The sequence below is a fragment of the Protomyctophum bolini genome (assembly GCF_963924005.1).
Source record: "Protomyctophum bolini genome assembly, chromosome: 8".
NCBI lineage: Eukaryota > Metazoa > Chordata > Actinopteri > Myctophiformes > Myctophidae > Protomyctophum > Protomyctophum bolini.
The window spans coordinates 29,150,708-29,170,632 of record NC_137869.1 but is presented as its reverse complement, the minus strand read 5'-3'; the positions used below and the strand labels follow the sequence as shown (position 1 = coordinate 29,170,632).

The following is a 19,925-nucleotide window of genomic DNA, read 5'->3' as shown; positions in this document are numbered from 1 at the left end:
GAAATGCCCTACCCAGATATGTAGGAATTAGGCCACATCGCTCAACTACAAACCTTCTCTAATCAAAGTGCCGATTCTTGAAACAGACAGCTGTTGTCATGTGCCTTAATTCCAATAGCTATCTGTCCCTGTGTGGCTGCCCGGGTACTTTAGTTGGCCAGCTGAGGTTGCAGTGGAACGAGGGTGAACTGTGTTGGTCTGTGACAATTGAACTCCCACTTGAATGAATTGTGCTCCAACTGACAATACAGCAGCATTACTAGTCTACAAACTTCCAGTGAGCGAGGTAAGTCTCTGTTGTTTTTCCCCGCCTCTGACGTGACTCATGATAAGCTGGAATTCATACATGCCTTAACGATGCTATTTAACAAATGTTCAAAAGAGAGCTTGAAGGATATATGTTTTTTCTTTTTTAATGTTTTTGTGTTTGTTTGTTTTGTTTTGTTTTAATTGTGATCTACCCCAGATGTGATTTGGTCTCTTGGTCAGCAGTGACACAATGAATAAACCTACGCCCTCCTCCTCTGGACGGGTCAGTCAGTTGACAAGAAACAAACTAGTAAAGTGTAAATGTCTAGAATAGTGCAGTACAGTCAGGGTTAGTTGCTTCATAGAAAAGGACGCTGAACAGTCCTATATCAGAAACCACATCTACACACAGTAAAATCCTCAGTGTTCATTTACCCATGATACAGTGATACTGTACATACTAACTGTACCGGACGGTATGCACGCTTTACCTTTGGTCACATGGATTTGCACACTCCCAGAGTCAAATGAATTCCAAGGATATTACTCTGTATGATTGTCTGCTTCTGTAGGATGAATCTAAGAAACATCTGTTGAAAATCTATGGAGAAAAAAAAGAAACCACATCCATCCTCCTTTTGCATATAGCATGTAATCCGGCCCCCACCACCCCCAGCGTAGCAGGTCTGTCTTCGTACATGGTTGTGAGTCAATCCGGCTTCATTCACAGCAGAGGACATCATTTGGTGTGGCCTATTATAATCTCACTGTGTTCCTATATAGTTTTTACGTTTTCCAATAAACCTCCCCGCATGCAGCATTCTTTACATGCCCTCTGTAGTGGATCTGCCCTACTAACTAGATCACAATGGCTAAATTTACACACCTGTCTGTCTCATGAGTTACTGTCCATCTATCTATCTTGGGTCAGGGCTGTTGTCTGGTGAGTGGGTGGGTCAGAACAGAGACAATACAGAGAGGCCCAATGTTCTCACTAAAGGAGAAACTTCATTGTGGATCTGCTAGAACCATTTCGTCAACTACAGGAACGTTTCGGTGTACATCTGAAAAATAATCGTTCGAAAACACACTGCTTCAACATGACTTGTGCTGTATCTGGTTTGAAATATGATTACTCATGTTGAAGCAGCACGATAGAGCCGGCCATTTTTCCTGCATGCCTTTTCTATATAGTGTGTATAATCACATAAAAACGAATCAAGAAAACGAAATGTTGAAAATGTAAGAGTTTACTAATTTGTAGATGGGTCTATTCTATAGGATTACAGTTCTGAGAGAGAGAGAGAGAGAGAGAGAGAGAGAGAGAGAGAGAGAGAGAGAGAGAGAGAGAGAGAGAGAGAGAGAGAGAGAGAGAGAGAGAGAGAGAGGTAACAAAGAAAATAGTTTTCTGAGTGTGTGTGTGACAGCATGGAGAACATGTGGTGTTGGAAAGGCTCAGTGTTTTGGTCACTGAAGGCTATGTTCACACTGGCAGCCCAGATTTGGAATCAGGTCAGTTTTAGCAACAAAATCAAGAGCAAACAAACATGGACATTTTATTGAATCACATTTGAACCACATTCCTCGGCAGTGGTGTAAACTCAAGTAACTAAGTACATTTACTCAAGTAATGTACTTAAGCACAATTTTGTGGTGTCTTAATTTACTTTCTTCTGTATCTCCAATTTTCCATACTTTTTTCATATTTAGATTATCATTAACCACTTCATCCCTATATATTTTGGCTATTTGAAAATAGCCAATCTACAAGCTCACAATGCGTCGCGATACAATGCATTGTGAGCTTGTAGATCTGCGATTTTCAAAATATTTTTTATACATTTTGAACTTGTGAATTTACTTTCGGTACTTTAAGTATATTTTTGATGCCAATACTTGTACTCGAGTACATTTTGAATACTGGAATTTAACTTGTAACTATTTCTACGTTATTATGTTATTTCCAAAGACGTGTCTCAGTCTTGACACGCAGATCTACAAGCTCATAACGTGTCACAATGAGCTTGTAGATCTGCTATTTTTGGCAAGCAACACCAGAGACAGCAGAGTTACCGTAAGCATTACTCATGCCTACAGTATGTCGTCACATCATTACCACAGCAAACCAGTGCTGCATTGGACAACTGTGCTGCCGCATACAATAATAGATCTGCAAGTAAAATAACATACGGTTATCCAAACAAACAAAGGTTGTAGAACAAGATATTCACAGATCATAAAACGGCTTCAATGTCTGAGTACACACATCTGATCTGATCGCTTGCAAATAAATGCGGACGGTACTGAAGATCAGATTTGAGAAACAAATCAGATTTTCATTCTACAGTCTGAACAAAGCACACATAAATCTAAAAGCGGGAGAGGTGACCTATTCTGTACGTACCGTATGTAGGTCTATGTATTTTCTCTTTACTACCGTATGCATTCGTGCAAGCTAAAAGTCAAGTGAGCAACGGAGACTATAGCTGTCATTGTGTATTCAGTGGTGAGTTTTCAGGGGGTATTATTTCATTTTGGAGTGGAAAGAGAGTTGTCAAAAGTCATTACTGAGCAATTTGTTCCCTAACTGTTTCTGTAATGCACCCTGCCTCAGGTGTCTGGGAATGGGGGAGGGGTGCCAAGAGAGAGAGAGAGAGAGAAAAGACCAAGCATGTTTAAACATGGTAGTGCATTGGAATAAGCTCACACTGCACTGATTCTTAACCACTTGAACTGCGGATTTGGAAGAGATTGCACAACATAATAAAAGGATAGGATATCTTGGGTTGTTAGAGGTGGCTATGAGAGAGGTTCGCACACACACACACACACACACACACACACACACACACACACACACACACACACACACACACACACACACACACACAGAGAGAGAGAGAGAGAGAGAGAGAGAGAGAGAGAGAGAGAGAGAGAGAGAGAGAGAGAGAGAGAGAGAGAGAGAGAGAGAGAGAGAGAGAGAGAGAGAGAGGCACAAACACAGGTAGTACGTACAGGGTCTAGAGAGGTCAGAGGCCAAATGGCCCTGAACTCTCTCCCTTTAGGTTGAGCGGATCAGAGGTTCCTCTGTGCGCTGCTCTCTCCATTTATTTTACCCATCATCCCTCATCATGGCCAGGATGACCCCGTGACCTCAGAGCTAGGGTTACCTGTCAGTCGACTGTCTATTCACGAGCACAGGGCTTGGTGCTGTGTCAACAACGTTTGTTCCGTTGAAAAGAAGAAAAGGAAGGAGGAAGTATTGAGAAGAGAAGGATTCTGTGTTAAACACTTTAGAACCGGGTAGAAAAGAAAGAAGAAGGAAAGCAGAAAGGAGACAACACGAAGAGAGAATAAGTAAAAATGAGTGCATTAAGATCTCAGGTGATTTGTATTCTGCTATTTGTTTTACTTACAATAAAAAATATAAGGTCTTAAGTCTTCAGTTTGCAATGGGCTCTGGTGAACAGGCACACTGACATTACAGACACAGATGTACCACACTGTAAAGTCCTCAGTGTCCTTTTGTATGCATTCATTTTGTTACATCTGTACACTTCCAGGGTTAAATTGACAGCTATAGTGCACCAAAGTCGTGTGAGCGTGCCTGTTTACAAAGAGACAAGAGATCCAAGGGAACACGGCGAACAGCTGCATGCATGGATACCTACCGAGAGGTACCTAGGAAAACACTGTGTAAGCCCCCCCTCTGTGTTCTGTCAGGTATCAATCAGGGGGCCGTAAGTGGAATCCTTGAGTGGAGATGCTATCAGCGCGGCCCTGCATGCACCCACACACCACAGTGTGTCTTATCTCTGCTGAGATAACAGCTCTCCCCTCTCACAGTGTGAGGCCTGAAACCAGCCACACACTCCTCTTCTGGTCTCTTTCTCTCTCCGTTTTTCTCTATCTTGCATGTCTGTTTCTCTCACTCCCCCCCTCCCCCCCATCCTCTCTCTCTCTCTCTCTCTCTCTCTCTCTCCACCAAATTAGGCAACTTCGATTCAAACAGGGGCCCTTAGGAGGGGGAAAAAACTGCCAATTTGTTCTGGTTCCTGTTTAAAATTCAATAACTGTGCGGTGCTGGCGGAGGCTGGAGAGGCTGGAGAGGGCGCGTGCTCCTTCAGATTCCAATCTCTGATCTTATCAGGCCTCAGAAGGAACACGATACATGTCTCAGTTGACAAATCCAGATTGGCATAAAATCTAACAGAAAAATCACAAGCCCAAGACATCAACAATTTCCTTCTGTACAGAAGGACATTCTGAATACAGTTTTGTCAACAAGCAAGAATCATGATTGCATGCGCTGCTGGATGCGTAAATGTGATACAAATTAATTTAAGTTTCTTTAAAATGCTCAAAATGCCTGAAATGTAATGTGTGAAGTAATATTTAATATATTTGATCGGATTTAAAATATTGAATATGATATAATGTATGATTTTAAAAAACAAACATCTAAAACCGTATGCTAATATAATAATATTCAGCAATTTGCAAACGCATAAACAACATAGAGCGTGTAATCAACGTGACGTCAGCATATAGTTTTGGTTTCATGGTGGTGGTTTGGGGGAGGAGAGGGTGGTGGCACGGAGGTGAGGAGATGGTCCTGCTCTGGCCCGGTTTTCTGGTTTCCTCCCGACCACAGCGCAATGGGTCTAATAACAAAAACAAGCAGCGTGGTGTGGTGCTGGGCCCGCAGTGTGAGGACCTTAATGAGGACCATGTGGAGCTGCCCAGACACACAGTCAGAGGAAACCCAATCCCTTGCTCCTTCTTTTTTTTCTCCCCCTCTCTACTTTTCCCCTCTCTCTCTCTCTCTCTCTCTCTCTCTCTCTAGCTTTCCTTTCTGTTACAACACACTCCTAAAGAGTCTCTGGCATACCTAGCTGAATTCTCAGCTCATAGTATAATGGTAAAAATGTATAGGACGTTTTGCCAGGCGCCTGTACTACATTTGCTAGTACCTCTAGTAGCGACCGTAGTGGACACTTTTTCATGATTCTAAAGTTCTAAACCAATGGGAGACTTACCCATAAAACCTATAGTTTGAACGACCCAAACCCATACACTGACTGAGTCAGTCTTGTTTTTTCTTCTCCATATTGTAATTTTTTGGGGCCCTATCAAAATTCGAACTGCTTTTGAGTAGGCTATATCTTTTATTCTGTGCTCTGGGTTTTATCAAACATTCTTGTGTCGTTGTTCCTACTACTGTATACCAACTTCAGATACTCTACCCAATTAATTTATAACCATCCATTCAATTTGATCATGTTATAATCAAGAACTTTCTTTCTCTCTATTATCTTTCTCCTTACTTTTACTTTCTTTCTTTTACTTCTCTTTCCCAGCTGAGCCCTTTTTTTCTTGAGCTCAAGTCTCAACGCAGACTGTTATATACAAACACATTGACTTCATTTTCTATTGTAACAAGCCACAGCGTCAAGAGGGGGAAAGTTCTGGCATTAGCCTTGAGTTTTTACCCAATACATCCAAGTAATCCACCTACGCTCATTCTCCTCTCTCTCCCCCTCCTACTTGTTTTGAGAAGTGGCTCTGGAATATGCATATTTGCTGGGTCATGCAATGCAATATGCTCAGTAGGAAAGAGGGGAAGAAAGGGGTCTTTCTGCACCCATCAAGCTCGACGGACCATCTATAGGGGGTCTCTTTCATGTGAAGAATTCATCCTGACCGTCCACCTGGATCAATTAGCTGTTTGCTTCACTGGGCTGTGTTTCAATGATGCCAAAGTCCCATCAGCTCCTCAATGAGAAGACTCAGTTCATTTAGTAGAAGACAATTGTCTATTGAGGCTAGTCAAGGATTAGAAACCTGCGTATCATTTACATCTGAAATTGATGAAACACGCACAGAAATTGAAGTCATATACACTATGAAAGACTATTATTTTGCCAGACTATTGTTTTGCCAGTATCAATCCTATAGTGTGCATATTGTTTGAATTTTATGTGGATGCACAGCGGACACATTTTTATTTTATAAATGTTATCTTAAGCCAACATAAACACAAATCAACAAACCGACATATTTTCTTTCCCAGGAGATGTCACCAGTTGATCTTGAAGATAAGCTTTATAACAGGTGAGAAACGTCTGGCATGCGTTCTTTAACCGCCCACTGTGTATATTTATGCCCCACTGTCCTTTTGCCACACTGCGTCACTGGCCTCATCGTGGCCTTCCAGTCATGGTCGAATATAAAGCGTTATAACCTGCTCAGGGAATTTGAAATGCGACCATAAAGCACAGCCATAAAGCAGATCAACCAACCAAGCCTCCAAAATTAGCTGAACAAACAGAGTAAGGTAGAGCCCTCTGGGGGATAGACCTGGCACACTGGATCCAGTGTGACGGCGGGGGCCCTTCTGGCAGCACAGAACAATCCAAACGTTCCACTTGGGTTGAGCTGTCTTCGTTTCCCCCTCCACCATATATATCAGTCCCACATCAACATGGGCCTGTGAGGACCTTTCACAAGACTGACAGGCCACCTGAATCACACAATTGTGCAGCCCGGAGGAGCCAGCATGTGTATAGAGAAACCAGTGATCCAATAACTGTCCGGGTTCACTTCTCCCTCATAAAGTCAGGAGGGAGGCGGAGAGCCAAAGCTCCCCACAGAACCAAGATGTGTTAAGTTGTATCAAAGCAAAGTCTGGCGTTATAATCCAATTCTAGCAATTTATGCACAGCATTATACTGTTGATTTTCTTTAAACCATTATTTGAGCCAGCACTTTGGCCAGTCCATTAAAATTCTTCATGCGCGTGGCACAAGAACCGCAGAAAGTGTCTCGAGTAAAAGGCTGAAAGCGGGTGATTCTGTGTGCCTTGCAGATGGTCCTGCGTAGCAGCAGCTGTGCAAATGAAAGACAGAGTGTTGCTTAAGAAGTGAGAGAGAGATGGAAAGTTGGCTACAAAGGGAAAAAGAGTAACATACAAGTTGCTAACTGAAAATGTAATGGAAAAACTAATAGTGCACAGAGGTTTGTTGAGAGAAAAATAATTCATGGAGGGTATTTTCTCTGGATTTGAGAGTGATAAAAGCATGCAACGTCCATCCTTTGCTGCCTGTCTGAATACCACATGTACACCAGAAAAGAAGACTTTAGAGTTTATTGACCTCAGATATGAAAAGCATGGAAGAAATCCCCACATGCGTGCAACATTATGGGTCACTTATACATAATACTGAGACTTAGCTCTCAGCCACAGTCATTATTTTTTCCACTACTCCTACAGTTATCATGTTGTATCTTCCTCCTAGAACACTTTCACAGTGGTTTTGTCTATCAAAGTGACACAAGCTCACAGTAAGCACATACTCACATAGATGTCTTCAATCAATTACACATCTATAATAGCCTATTTGATTGTTGAAATGCAGTGTATCTAGCCTACTATTGCGAAACAAAACAAACTGTATGCAAACGAGGTTCCATTATTTGAGCACCATTGTTCTAAGTGAGAAAACAGGTGAGGAAAGTGGTGCTTATAACATTCAACACACACACACACACACACACACACACACACACACACACACACACACACACACACACACACACACACACACACACACACACACACACACACACACACACACACACACACACACAAAGCCAGTTGCTCCCATCAGGCCATTTGCTTGCAGCCTGTTGGGGATCACAGGACAGTTGCACTGAGTGCTTTGTAGTGCAAAAAGTGTGTTGGCATGAAAACTTTTGTCACATACCGGTATTCTATCTAATAGCCTGTTTGATTTCTGCATGACAAAGTGTTGGCTAGCTATTCTTAAACATCTGACTTGACTGACTATATTGAATATAGGCCTATAAGAAGCTTTCTTCTTTTTTTGTTCACCATAGGTGAACTGATATATGGATATCAAGACCATACATTATAATTTCTCAAGTATTTACCATTAGTTTTTGCAATGCTTCCATTGTTATGTGAAGAGTGTCATTCAGTCTTGCTGACTGAAGTGAGAACTACTGATTTATTAAGGTATTTGTAGATTCGGCCTCAGGCCCTAACCAAATGGACCTTTAACATTTGCAGTAGCCAGTAGGCTACACTCTCTGAGTTAAATTAATACATTAATTTATTATTTACCTAATTTATCACTATTATTATTTATTGTGTAAACAGCAAATGGCTAGAGCATACTTTATTAGTGTTTCATTGGCCCCTGCGCGTGGAGTCTCTCCACGTTTAGACCCCTCCTCCTCCCGCCGTAGAGCCGCCCCGAAGACAGACAGACAGGGCCCCTTTTGAATGACAGCGCCTGGGCAGGGAGACCAATTCTCGTTCTAATTCCCCCGCAGCTCTAGCGTCGATGAGAAGCAGTCGAGGAACTCCATTCTAACTGAATGGATTGGTATGGGGAGAAGCGGACCTCACAACTTGGCTAAGCGGCAGCTTTGGACCTGTATAACGTTGACGATGGTTTTACTTTCCCTGCTGTTTCGACCAGGTAAGAAGACAAGAGCCCCGGTCTTTCTGTAATATTATTGCATGCAAAACATTTCCCCCATACTCCCAGTCACAGTCAGTCAGTCCCCGCACCCTGGAATAATATGGAGGTGGAGAGATGGAAAACTTTTTCCCCCTGGCGTGTGTTCGGTTTGTCTAAAAAAAAAGTCCACCGATCCACGCTGTTTAAATAGTTTATAACAGTTTTATTAACATCTGTGGGAGTTTAACGTAGCTTTGTATTTAGACATGAGATATATATATCAATGTTGATAATAATGTATAAAATAAATAAACTGGTCGTTTCCAGACAGCGTTGGTCTTGTTGAAACGACAACAACGCTGAACGTTAAACAGACTTCTCGAGTTACATTCTTTTTTTTAACGGATTTTGTTGTTGTCTGTTTTTGGCCACATTGTTACCACTTTCCCCCTCCAGGTATCCAGATTTTGTCACCGATCGATCGTCTTTCAAACCGTATGTTCATCGATTATAGATAGATTAAAAAAGGTGCGGAGTGAGTGAGTGCGGACGGCGAAGTTGATGCTAACGCTTTTGTGGTTTATACCTCGCCACGCGATGGTGTCGCGCGTCGAAAAATAGCCGATCTACAAGCTCACAAGGCATCACGGACGCGACGCCTTGTGAGCTTGTAGATCAGCTATTCTTTTCCCAAGCTCGCAGGCACAGTTAGCATAGCGTTGATAGCAGCAGCAGCTCCCTCTCTTCTTGTCCCGCAAGTTTATCCAGCGAAAATGAATTGTTTTCTTTTGGGGTGAGAAACGCTAAAGTAAAGCCAACCAAAACTAAAACATTATAGCAGGCCATTTAGTTCTTTTTGTTTGAGTCGTGGTCGCACTAGTGTACTTCATACTGGAGGTTGTGCGTGTTTTGTTAGATTCGTGGAGTCAGTGAAGTTCTCGGCCGTGTTTTTGTCCCCCTGGCTCATTCATGGTTCATTTGTTAGCTACCATGCATGCATGGGGTCCAACTTGTCTCTCCTCGGCCTCCCTCCTCCGAACAGAAGAACGTGTGGATGGTTCAGCACTGCTGCTGCTGCTACGTGCGTGCAGAGGCTTGCTTGTTATGTTGGGAAATGTTTGCTTGATGATCTGATACTTTGTTGCCAATGGCAATTGTTTTTGTTACATTGTAACGACTTGTTGGAACTATGCACGCTGCATATAATATAAACCATCTATCTTGTAGCCTGGAAACGGGTTCAGAAAATTGTTATTTTTTTAAAAATGGGAACACGGCGTGGGGATTTGCTGAATGCTTCTTGTGTTATTTTAAACATTAGATTCAGATTATTTTTGGGTTATGACAAGTTTACAATAGATGTCGATGGTTCGCAATCGCATGCATGTTTAGATCAATGCTGTGTCCACTGTAGTGACTAGTTGTCCAAGTCGTTTTGCACATTTGACCTTGTTAAATGTGCTGCATTATGTGTTGTTAATGCTATGTTTTTAACCTAAATGACATTAACATCCCTGGAATTTGAATAGTTGCCCAAGCTTGATTTGAGTTCATGAAAATATGACCAGCGCTTTCACTCACTGCATTTTAGGCTAAACCTTTTAAACCGAACTCCTGGACTCACAGCATCCTAAGTATGTGTTGTACGTAAAAAAATAAATAGTCTAATGCTTTTCTGTCAAACTATACCACATCTTTTGGTTATAGTGTAGAGTTAGTCATAAAATTAGGCCTAGTACAATTTCAGCACATGTCTCTTGAGCATAATAAAACTATTATTAATGTTAACCATCAGTGATAGCCTGTGTGTGTGCGCGCGCAAACACACACACACACACACACACTATTGTGAGTTTTAAGTTTTTGCTCCATGTTCCCCATATGGTCGTCACATTAACCCAGTAACTGGCAGACCATAAAGACCCCTTTGAGAGAGGAGCTTGGTTATTGATGCCCCTATAGGCAGTAATTGTCACAAACTGTCAATCAAAAGCAAGACATGGGTGACCTCAGTTCTGGGGGGGGGGGGGGGGGGGGGGGCTGATGGAATTCAGAGGAGGGATGTAGAATGCCTCTGACATGACCCCTCGTGCTCTATCCACACTTTTATCCACTGGTGGTGGAGTGACAAAGTATCCGTACCACAACATGGAATACTCTTTGTTACAAGTAAAAGTTCAAAATGTACTTGAGTAAAAGTACAAAAGTATGGGCATCGAAATAGCCTACCAAAAGTAAAAGGACACATTGTGCAAGTTCAATATGTATAAAATAATCTTTTGAAATATCACAACACTTTTCAAATAGCCAAAGAGTACAGTATTACATATAAGATTGAAGTGATTAATGTACATTTTGTAATAATCTAAATCTTTAGTAACTAACTTTTCAAATAATTGTAATGGAGTAAAAAGTACTATATTTGCCTCTTGAGATTTAGTGTAGCAGAATTGGAAATGCTCAAGTAAAGTAAAAAAAAAAAAAGTTTTACTCAAGTACATCACTTGAGTAAATGTACTTAGTTACTTATATGCTCATGTTGAATGGTAGAGACTGTGAGAGGCGTTCATCAGTTTAAGCCTTGGTGGAAGGAAGATTCACCTCACACCCACCCAGATTTGTATCTCTGTGCTTATCACTTTGCCATTGTCCAGACAGACTGTTTGTAGAGAAGGGACTGACTTAGTAGATAAACTATTGGTTTAAAAACATTCTCCCACTTAAAAGTAATTTGAATGCTCCATGTGTCCTTTCTTTCTTTTTTCCCCTTTTTTTCTTAACCGCGTTCTGTTTGAAACGGTGGCATTTCAACAGGTGGGAAGAGTGAAGATCCTTTCCGACCAGTAAATGTTGGGCAGCAAGCATTATTTAAATGGAACTCCACTGTTTATTATTATGTGAATCCAATCATTCTGTTCATTGTAAGGGGGAGAGGCTGACAATTGGACATATTGCCAATACTAACCAAAGCATAGATAGAGTTTGTGCTGTGAAATTGCCACCAGTGAGGCAATTTTCCAGAAGAAATCTTAAGATGTTCCTGGAAATGCTGAATTTAGTGTTTCTCAAATATTTTCATGTCAACAACCCCCAAATTGATATGAATTTGGTCACAGACCACGATTTGAAAAGATTTTGTGCCAGGAACCCCCACAAGAGAACATTTGTTGTCAACATTTGTTGCCATGAAAAGCTAACTTGTAGATAGGATATTTTAGAGAAGCCACAAAATAAAATGGGGCTTAAGTGTTTAACCTGTTCCTCATTTAGCTGGGGACCCCCTGGAACCCCCTCAAGGACCTTTGGGTCCCCAGGCTTCAGTTTAGTTACAACCAGTGATTTAGTCAATACACATTAAAATCCTCTGTGTTAATTGGGGGTCAGGCATGTATTTCTGATTTTAATTTCTATCTAACCAGGAAATCTGCCTTCCCATGCATGAAAATGAACAAAACTTGGCACACAGATCCAGTCCCATGCCAAACTTCCTCAACTGCCATTGTGGGCCAATACTGTATAGTCCTAATGGTGGCGCTACAGCTACAGTCTGAAGTTTAAAACTTTTGACAATTCATTGCAAATCAGCCTTGTGTGCCATCACATTTGCAGCTATTACAAAAATGTAAGTCCCAGACAGTGAGCAAGAATGTTCATATGCTTTGAGTTGGTAGAATTTATGAGTTTGTAGGATTCATGAAGTGTCTCGGTTTCCCAGTCTTTATGTGTGCGTGTCTGTCCATGCAGTCGTAGGTGTACTGATTCTGAACAGAGAGCAGAATGGGGCTTTAATGCTTTTATGAACATTTTGATCCAGACAGTTCTGCTGATCCACCCTTCCTCCTCTTATTATATTGCCAGTTTCCACCTTTCTCTGTTCTTCGCTTCCACTAGCCTGGCTCAGACCACCATTGCTGCGCACAGGCAGTTATAATTTATCCACATGTAACCAAATGGACCCTTACAACTACAGTGGAGTACATATGTCCACTCTCAGTGTTAAATGAACACAGAGGATTTAACTGTGTACCATAGCAACATTCCGTGTGCTCTACAACATGGCTGGTCTCCTCAGCCAGCTGTTTGGGCCATGACTGGCTGAACAAGCATAGGTCTTTGTGCTTTACCTCCTGAGTCTGTTAGCTTCACCTACAGAATATTCTGTACGTCGCCATGCATCGTAGCCTAATGGTGTCCTATTGCTTCAGTGACGGCCAAACCACATTCAACACCCCTAAGCAAACTACACGGGCTGGCTTCCTCCTGCAGCGAAGCTTCATGTTATTTCTGTGAGGGCTAGTTGGGGGAAATGCGTTTTGACTGTAGCAGAGGGTGGGATCATGGTCGTGTGGGCTAACCTATTTGGAGTTTAATGGCTCTCCTGATTGAGCTAAACTTGATAGTAGGAAAGTTCTCACTCTTCATTTACTCTCTAAATCCTCTAGAACTACTGTATGTACTGTATATCCATTCTTAAGCAGAATGTAGTTTTTTTGTGTGTTTTAATTATGTAACAATTCCATGACAAAAAGAGTACAACTGACCGTTCTTTCCCCTGTTATCCTCTCCAGCTCATTGCCAGCAGTGTCGAATCCAGCGTTGCAATGCAGAGTACGTGTCCTCCACGTCGCCCTCTAGTGGTCTGCAGGACGAGGGGCCGACTGATATGGACTACTGCATTGCCTTGCGGGCCTACGACCTGTGCACGAGGCGCACGGCGCGCAGCTGCAGGGGAGACCTGGTCTACCACTCGGCCGTCTTCCGCATCAAGGAGCTCTTCTCGCAGCACAACTGCTCCAGCGACGGTCCCACCTCCTCCGGCAAGGCCGCCAGCACGTCCCGGCCGGTCGTGTCCCAGCTGTGCGATTACGAGAGTCGGGTGCTGGCGTCGGGACCCGCGGGTCTGCAGAAGAAGTACGCCCACTGTGGATTATTCGGGGACCCCCACTTGAGGACTTTCCGGGACGAGTTCCAGACCTGCAAGGTGGAAGGGGCGTGGCCCCTGATCGACAACCGCTACCTGTCGGTGCAGGTGACCAACGTGCCCGTCGTCCTGGGCTCCAGCGCCACAGCCACCAGCAAGGTGAGCATGCATGGGGTCAGAGGTCACACACGGCAGTAGGGCTGGGCCATGTGGACGACATCAAACGTCACAATGTTTCTAGCATATTACCTCCATCTCCATGTTGTGACCATCATATTGTACTTACTGTCTTCTTATTTCCTTTTAAAATTTCGAAGATAAAAAAACATCGCGGCAATCTACAAGCGTTGTGTGACACGTTTGCGAGCTGTTTGAAATTGCTTTGTAAGAATAAAGTAGGGGCTTAAGTGATTTAAAGTGGTAAAAGACAACACTTATGCCATATAATGATATTAAGAAAGATGTACCGGTGTAAACTAATACAAATTAATGACCAGTCGGCTGTGCTTCAGGAGACTCCAGTGTTCTAAGCAGCGGGTCCCATTTCCCAACCTTTTCTGGATCAGGGCCCACTTGAAAATCATGAAAGCGTTCGAAGCATGTTTATTTTAATGATCAATCAATCGATTGTGTTCTGTCTTGGATCAATGGCAACTAACGTAGTAGGCTATACTTTTAAGTTCCAATTCAATCACTACGAAAACTCAATTGTCCAAGGTTTTAAAGAAAAAATACAATTCGGTTTTCATTACAGAAAAGAAAAATATATATATTTTATGAAATCGTACCTCCTGTAGGTCCTCAGGGAGAGGAGAGGAGAGGAGAGGAGGGAGTAATTTCGGGGTGTTGAATCACAGACATGCTTGAGCGCTCTACCTTTAACACATGGGTGGTCATATGGTAGTGATTAACGTTCACTCAAACATTTTCCTCTACCGCCAGGATCTGGAATGTTTTTTTCACCCCTCTGGTCAAATAATTAACTGGGCTCTTTTTGTGTAAATATGGAATAATGTGGAAAAATAAAAGAATAATTGGTCAGCGGGGAGAGGTTTTGATCCCACTGATTGAATCAGCTTGTCTTAAATGCTCTCAATTATATCGTTGAGAATGTCATAGTCATGATTAAATTGTAGGCCTATAAATTAGATCTAAATAAGTTATTTTTGGTTGTTTTGGTGATTACTGTGCACCACTCCGTCCCCCATTAGTTTTTTAAAATGCCAATATTGATACTTTTGGGTGATTCTTAATCCGGCCTTTTATTTTACTTATCGGAGGATGAGAATATCTGTTTGGGTGGTGCAAACAAGCCATGCAGCATTGCATATGATTGCTTTGAAGTTGGCTGTACATCAGAGAGTTCAGGGATTTCAGAGCAAACTATTTCAAAGGAATTTCCAGTGTGTATTTGGGTGGGGAGAGTAATGCAAACCCGTAGTCTGGGTATGCCTGTGCCAGTACCCGCATGCCCCCTTGGTGCTTTTGAATTGGAGCTGTTTTCAACTGTCAGACTTAAGACAGAAAATCGTCCATCAAATACAGTATCACAGTAACGGTAAACTTAACCATGGCCAACCTCCAATGTCAAATACCTTTTTGAAGAAATGGAGACCAGCCCCCAATTTTTCATATCTGGGCTGGGATCCAGATTGAGGTCAGTCAGTGAGCAGGCGTTGTAGTAAAAGGCAAGATTTATGGAGTTATGAAGCGAGGAGACAGTTGTCTGTGTGTTTGATCCTGCACTCAAGGAAGAATGCGGGGCTTATTGCCATCATTTAGAGTATTATTAGTAATTTGTTTTAGATAAGAATGGTTCAGGTGATGTTGAGACCACACATTTCTGGGAAGTGTGTGGCTCATTGGGTCTATCTTGGTTTAGTAACTTAATACATGATTAAAATGGAACATATGCCTTTTTATCTTCTATTTGTCTTCTATTTGTATAGTTTTATTGCTTATGGTTTATGCTACAGGCTAAAACACTGTCAGTCGTCTAGAAAGAAAAGGCACACACATTGAATGACTCACTGGAACATTTAAAATCTAGCAGTACCATCACAACCTATTGGAATATTGGTTGACTGCTGCCCCATGGTGGCTGAAAGTGGTACTACTCGGGTTGGGTTGGAGAAATATTATTGTTGAAACCTAATGCATGGTAGAGATTATTGTCTCCACCAGGCCGAAGGCATGGGGAGAGAGTATGTTTTGCCCTCCGTTAATTATATAGCAAGATTCTTAATGTTATATTTATGATGCATTAGAAATCCACTGAATGATCAAATAAAAACGATTTCCTTCCATGTTTCTACCCAATTCAGATCACGGTGATCTTCAAGTCCTACCTCGGCTGCACGGAACAGAAGGTTTATCAGGCCACCACTAAAGACCTCCCGTCGGCCTTCCAGGACGGGACGCGCAGCGGTGGGGAGAGTGGCAGCCTGGCGATTGTGGAGCGGAGTGGCACCGGGGGCCGGCAGGTGAAGATCCAAGCGCGCTACATCGGCACATCCATCATCGTGCGGCGCGTGGGCCGCTACCTCACCTTCGCCATCCGCATGCCGGAGGACACCCTGGACTTCTCCGAGGAGAACGCCGGGCTGCAGCTCTGCCTGCACGGCTGCCCGCGCAACGAGCTCATCAAGGAGCACACGCTGGGCCGCCAGAGCCAGCTGCACCCGCGTCTCCCGGGCCCCGGGCAGGGGACCAACACGGAGCTGGGGCCACTGCTGCCCCCGCACCAGACCTACACGGTGGAGCGGGCCACCGCCAAGTGTAGGGAGACTCTGCAGGTGGAGGACGTGTACTTCCAGTCCTGCGTGTTTGACTTATTGACAACGGGAGACCCCGAGTTCTCGATGGCGGCCTACGGTGCCTTGGAGGACCTGAAGGCGCTGCCTCCCAGTAAACTGAAGCAGAACCCAAGGACACCCTACGTTAACAGCCGAGGGGTGTCACACACGGCGGCCGCAGCGCTAGCCAGCAACGCCCCCCCTCTTGTCACACTCCTACTCCTCATTCTGCTGCTCTTGTAAAAAAATGTTTTAAAAATGCAGAAATAACTATAGGGTTGGGCACCGAACGTGGTACTTTTAAGGGTACTGACCAAATGACATCGGTACTACCAAGTACCGATTCGCATTAGATCAATCGGTACCACATTTCAGGACCAGAGTGGGTAAGAGAGTGGGTAAAAAAAACGAAAAAAACAAAACCTGTGAATGGCTTCTATGTGACATTGATTAATACCCTGCATCACTCTCCATAAATCTAAAGTTTGCCTGAAACCACATGCCAAATTTACAATTTAAAATTATGAATTACAATGGCGTTATACATATTATCAATGTTGTTTGAAGTTTGCAGTTTCCCAATTTCCATTTAAAATCTTAATGTAAATGTTTTGAGCTCCTTACAGTGAATATTCCAAGTCACAATTCTAATTAACTGCGCACATGCGCCAAAGATGGGGTTTACATTTTGAGGATCCCTAGTTTTCAGAAGCTTATACCCACATACTGTCTGTATGAAAATTAAGGTACATACGTGTGTTACTTGTAATAGTTTGATTAAACACACAAACCCCTTCAGGGTCTCTGCTAATCTGAGTGAAAATAATTCTCATGCAGCCATTACAACAAATATGTTCTATAATGTTGAATTTGAGCTGTTTGTACTCTTTTACAACAACAAAATAAGGTACAGTTTGGTACGGGACTACCAGGATCGATACAAATGTGAATGGTGCCCAACCCTAGAAATAACAAAGTGGAAGCAATACTGGCTTGACGAAAGAGTGCGCTAGACTCAGAGTTCAGACATTTTATAAATGTTTTTCTTTTTCCTTTCCTTTTTTTCCTTTTGTGAATGTTGTGGTGTTTTCCTGTTGTTGTCATTAAACCATTTGAAGGATTTAGCACTCGAAAACATAATTATGCCAATGCCTCCCCTCTGTCATGTTCTCTGTGAGTTCACTCATTTTGCCACTTCATTTTGAGTAGCAGCCTGAATGCACGCAATCATGGTGTCAGTTGGGGGTTAACCACTTAAACCCAATGTATTTAGTCCCCCAGGGGCCCAAACTAGGCCCCCTCCTGTTATCGCTCTACACACTGACGAACATCGCCAAATCTACGAGCTCACGTGTTACGGTGTGCAATTGTAGATCTGTTATTTTCACCGAAAGTGTGACCCCAGAATGGGGACGCTACGGTTCATGTGGTTAAAGTAAACAACGCTCACTTCATTTCCATACACTTGGATTAAACGGATAAAGTTAATATTTTGTTCTTCAAAAAAATTGTGAAACTATTAACATGATTGTCTGTGCTGATTCCAAGGCAGCTAGCCCGAATGATATATCTTTGTAAATATTTCATTTGTACTGGTAAATACTTCACAGTGCATAATCTTAAAAAAAGGGGTCATGATTTCATTATGCATTGAGTTACATATGGTGAAAATGGTCTTTCCTTTTTAGTGCAGGAGTTTCTCTTGGGGATATTAGATCCTGTATAATCCAGTAACACCATTCAGCACTTTGTTTTCACAAACAATGCATGTAACACTCCACGTTATCTGACTTGTTATATTTTCTCCAGTACTTCTAATGTCTTTCACAGGATCCAACAACTGTACGTAAATACTACCTATCAATAACACATGATGTTTTGGTGTGATAATGTCGTCAGTTCTGCATATCAAACTGTAATATTTCTGTTGGTTCAAGGAAACACTCCCTCTTCAAGCTGCTTTGGCTTCCAGTTTTAAAAGTAAAAAAAAACGAAATCTCTATATAATAATATATTGAAAGAGTGTATATATGTTTTATATTGTGTACATTTGCCTTTGTATAGATGTTTTAACTGTAATATGTTTTACATTTTGTTGTGATTTAGTTTTCATTATTTGGAGTCCATATAAGAGGAGTAAACTAATATGTGTTGTACCCTATCTGTAATTTTCCATTAAAAAGTGTTGGACATGTTCGGCTACGGTTTGACTTACTAATAGCTGAGTAGTTTTTGATTAGCCTAGATTTATACTTTGTTGCGTTCAGGGCCAGGCATAGTAAATAGCAGATTGCAACTAAGTATAAATCAGGCATACGTGAGTTGCATTCAGGGACTGAAGAGGGTTCAGTTTATAAAGCCATACTATGCCTGGGGGATGTGACTTCAATCAATATAACCATCATTTCAAACTTTTGCGTTGATTAGGACTAATGAGCCACTATAAAAATATGGCGACACGTCTCGAAGCATGATGAATGTAGATCTATTTTTGTACGCCATTGTACAACAAAGTATGAGGAATAAGTGGTTAATCAGACTAATTAATTTAGTCGATCATAAAGAAATATGTATTTTTTGTGTCAATTCTTGCCAAAAGATGATTAAATAAATGAGTATGGATTAATCAATTAACCTTAATGACAAAGATTTAAGTAATTAAGTAAAATAATAATAATAATACAACAAAAAATCTGCAATCTATATTAAATGGCTGGGTGCATGACATGGTCCCAAAACATTGAGGGTGTAAGTGACATTTTCAGAATTTAACAGGTGAGGTTTTCATTGATTGATTGATTATTTAATAAAAAAACATATTTAGGCAAGCTACACTTGTGTGGTCACACTGAATGATACTGACATAGACCATGATATATATAGAGAGAGATTTCTGTTTTAGTTTTTTGGCTTTTTCTGCCTTTATTGATCATCATAATTTTTCGACCGTGGGCATGGTACCTACCATGATAGTGACATGATACTGACCATGCCTTTATTTTAAAAAGTAAAAATTATAATGAACATATTCTTTTATCATCTAATATAGCTCATATTAGCTCAATATAGCTTTAAAATGATAAATAAAAGTCTGTTTCGCCAAAAATGTCACATACGCCCTATACAAAATTCAACTCAAGCAGAAATGACAGCACCAAAACCTGTCCATATAACGGCAGCTTGTTTTAATCATAAGATAAGCCATATCTTGACAGAGTCCTTGATCCATATGAGCCTCTTGCTTAGCAAGAGGATGATGTGGACAAGTTGGCAGTGGAGAGCCACAGTATGATCTCAGTTCCCTCGTGGAAACATTGGTTCTCAGTGCTGAGCTTGGCTCCTTGATGTGCTCTGTCTGCCAGAGAACTGTATGGCTCCAAATAGGATTTAGTCTGTGGTTAACATCAGGTTGGAATCAACAAATAGCATAGTGTTCTGCTGTTCGTGCTGCCGATAAACATTGTACATCGT

General features: G+C 41.9%; 1 protein-coding gene across 1 annotated transcript; it reads left to right on the top strand.

Moving 5' to 3' along the window:
- Window positions 1-176: 176 nt before the first annotated feature.
- Window positions 177-18,646, top strand: rgmd (RGM domain family, member D). The gene is made up of 5 exons (XM_080769752.1): window positions 177-286; window positions 6,323-6,363; window positions 8,608-8,756; window positions 13,307-13,818; window positions 15,984-18,646. The coding sequence occupies exons 1-5, from the start codon at window positions 224-226 to the stop codon at window positions 16,695-16,697; spliced, it is 1,479 nt and encodes a 492-aa protein (XP_080625878.1). The 5' UTR covers window positions 177-223; the 3' UTR covers window positions 16,698-18,646.
- The last annotated feature ends 1,279 nt before the right edge of the window (window positions 18,647-19,925 follow it).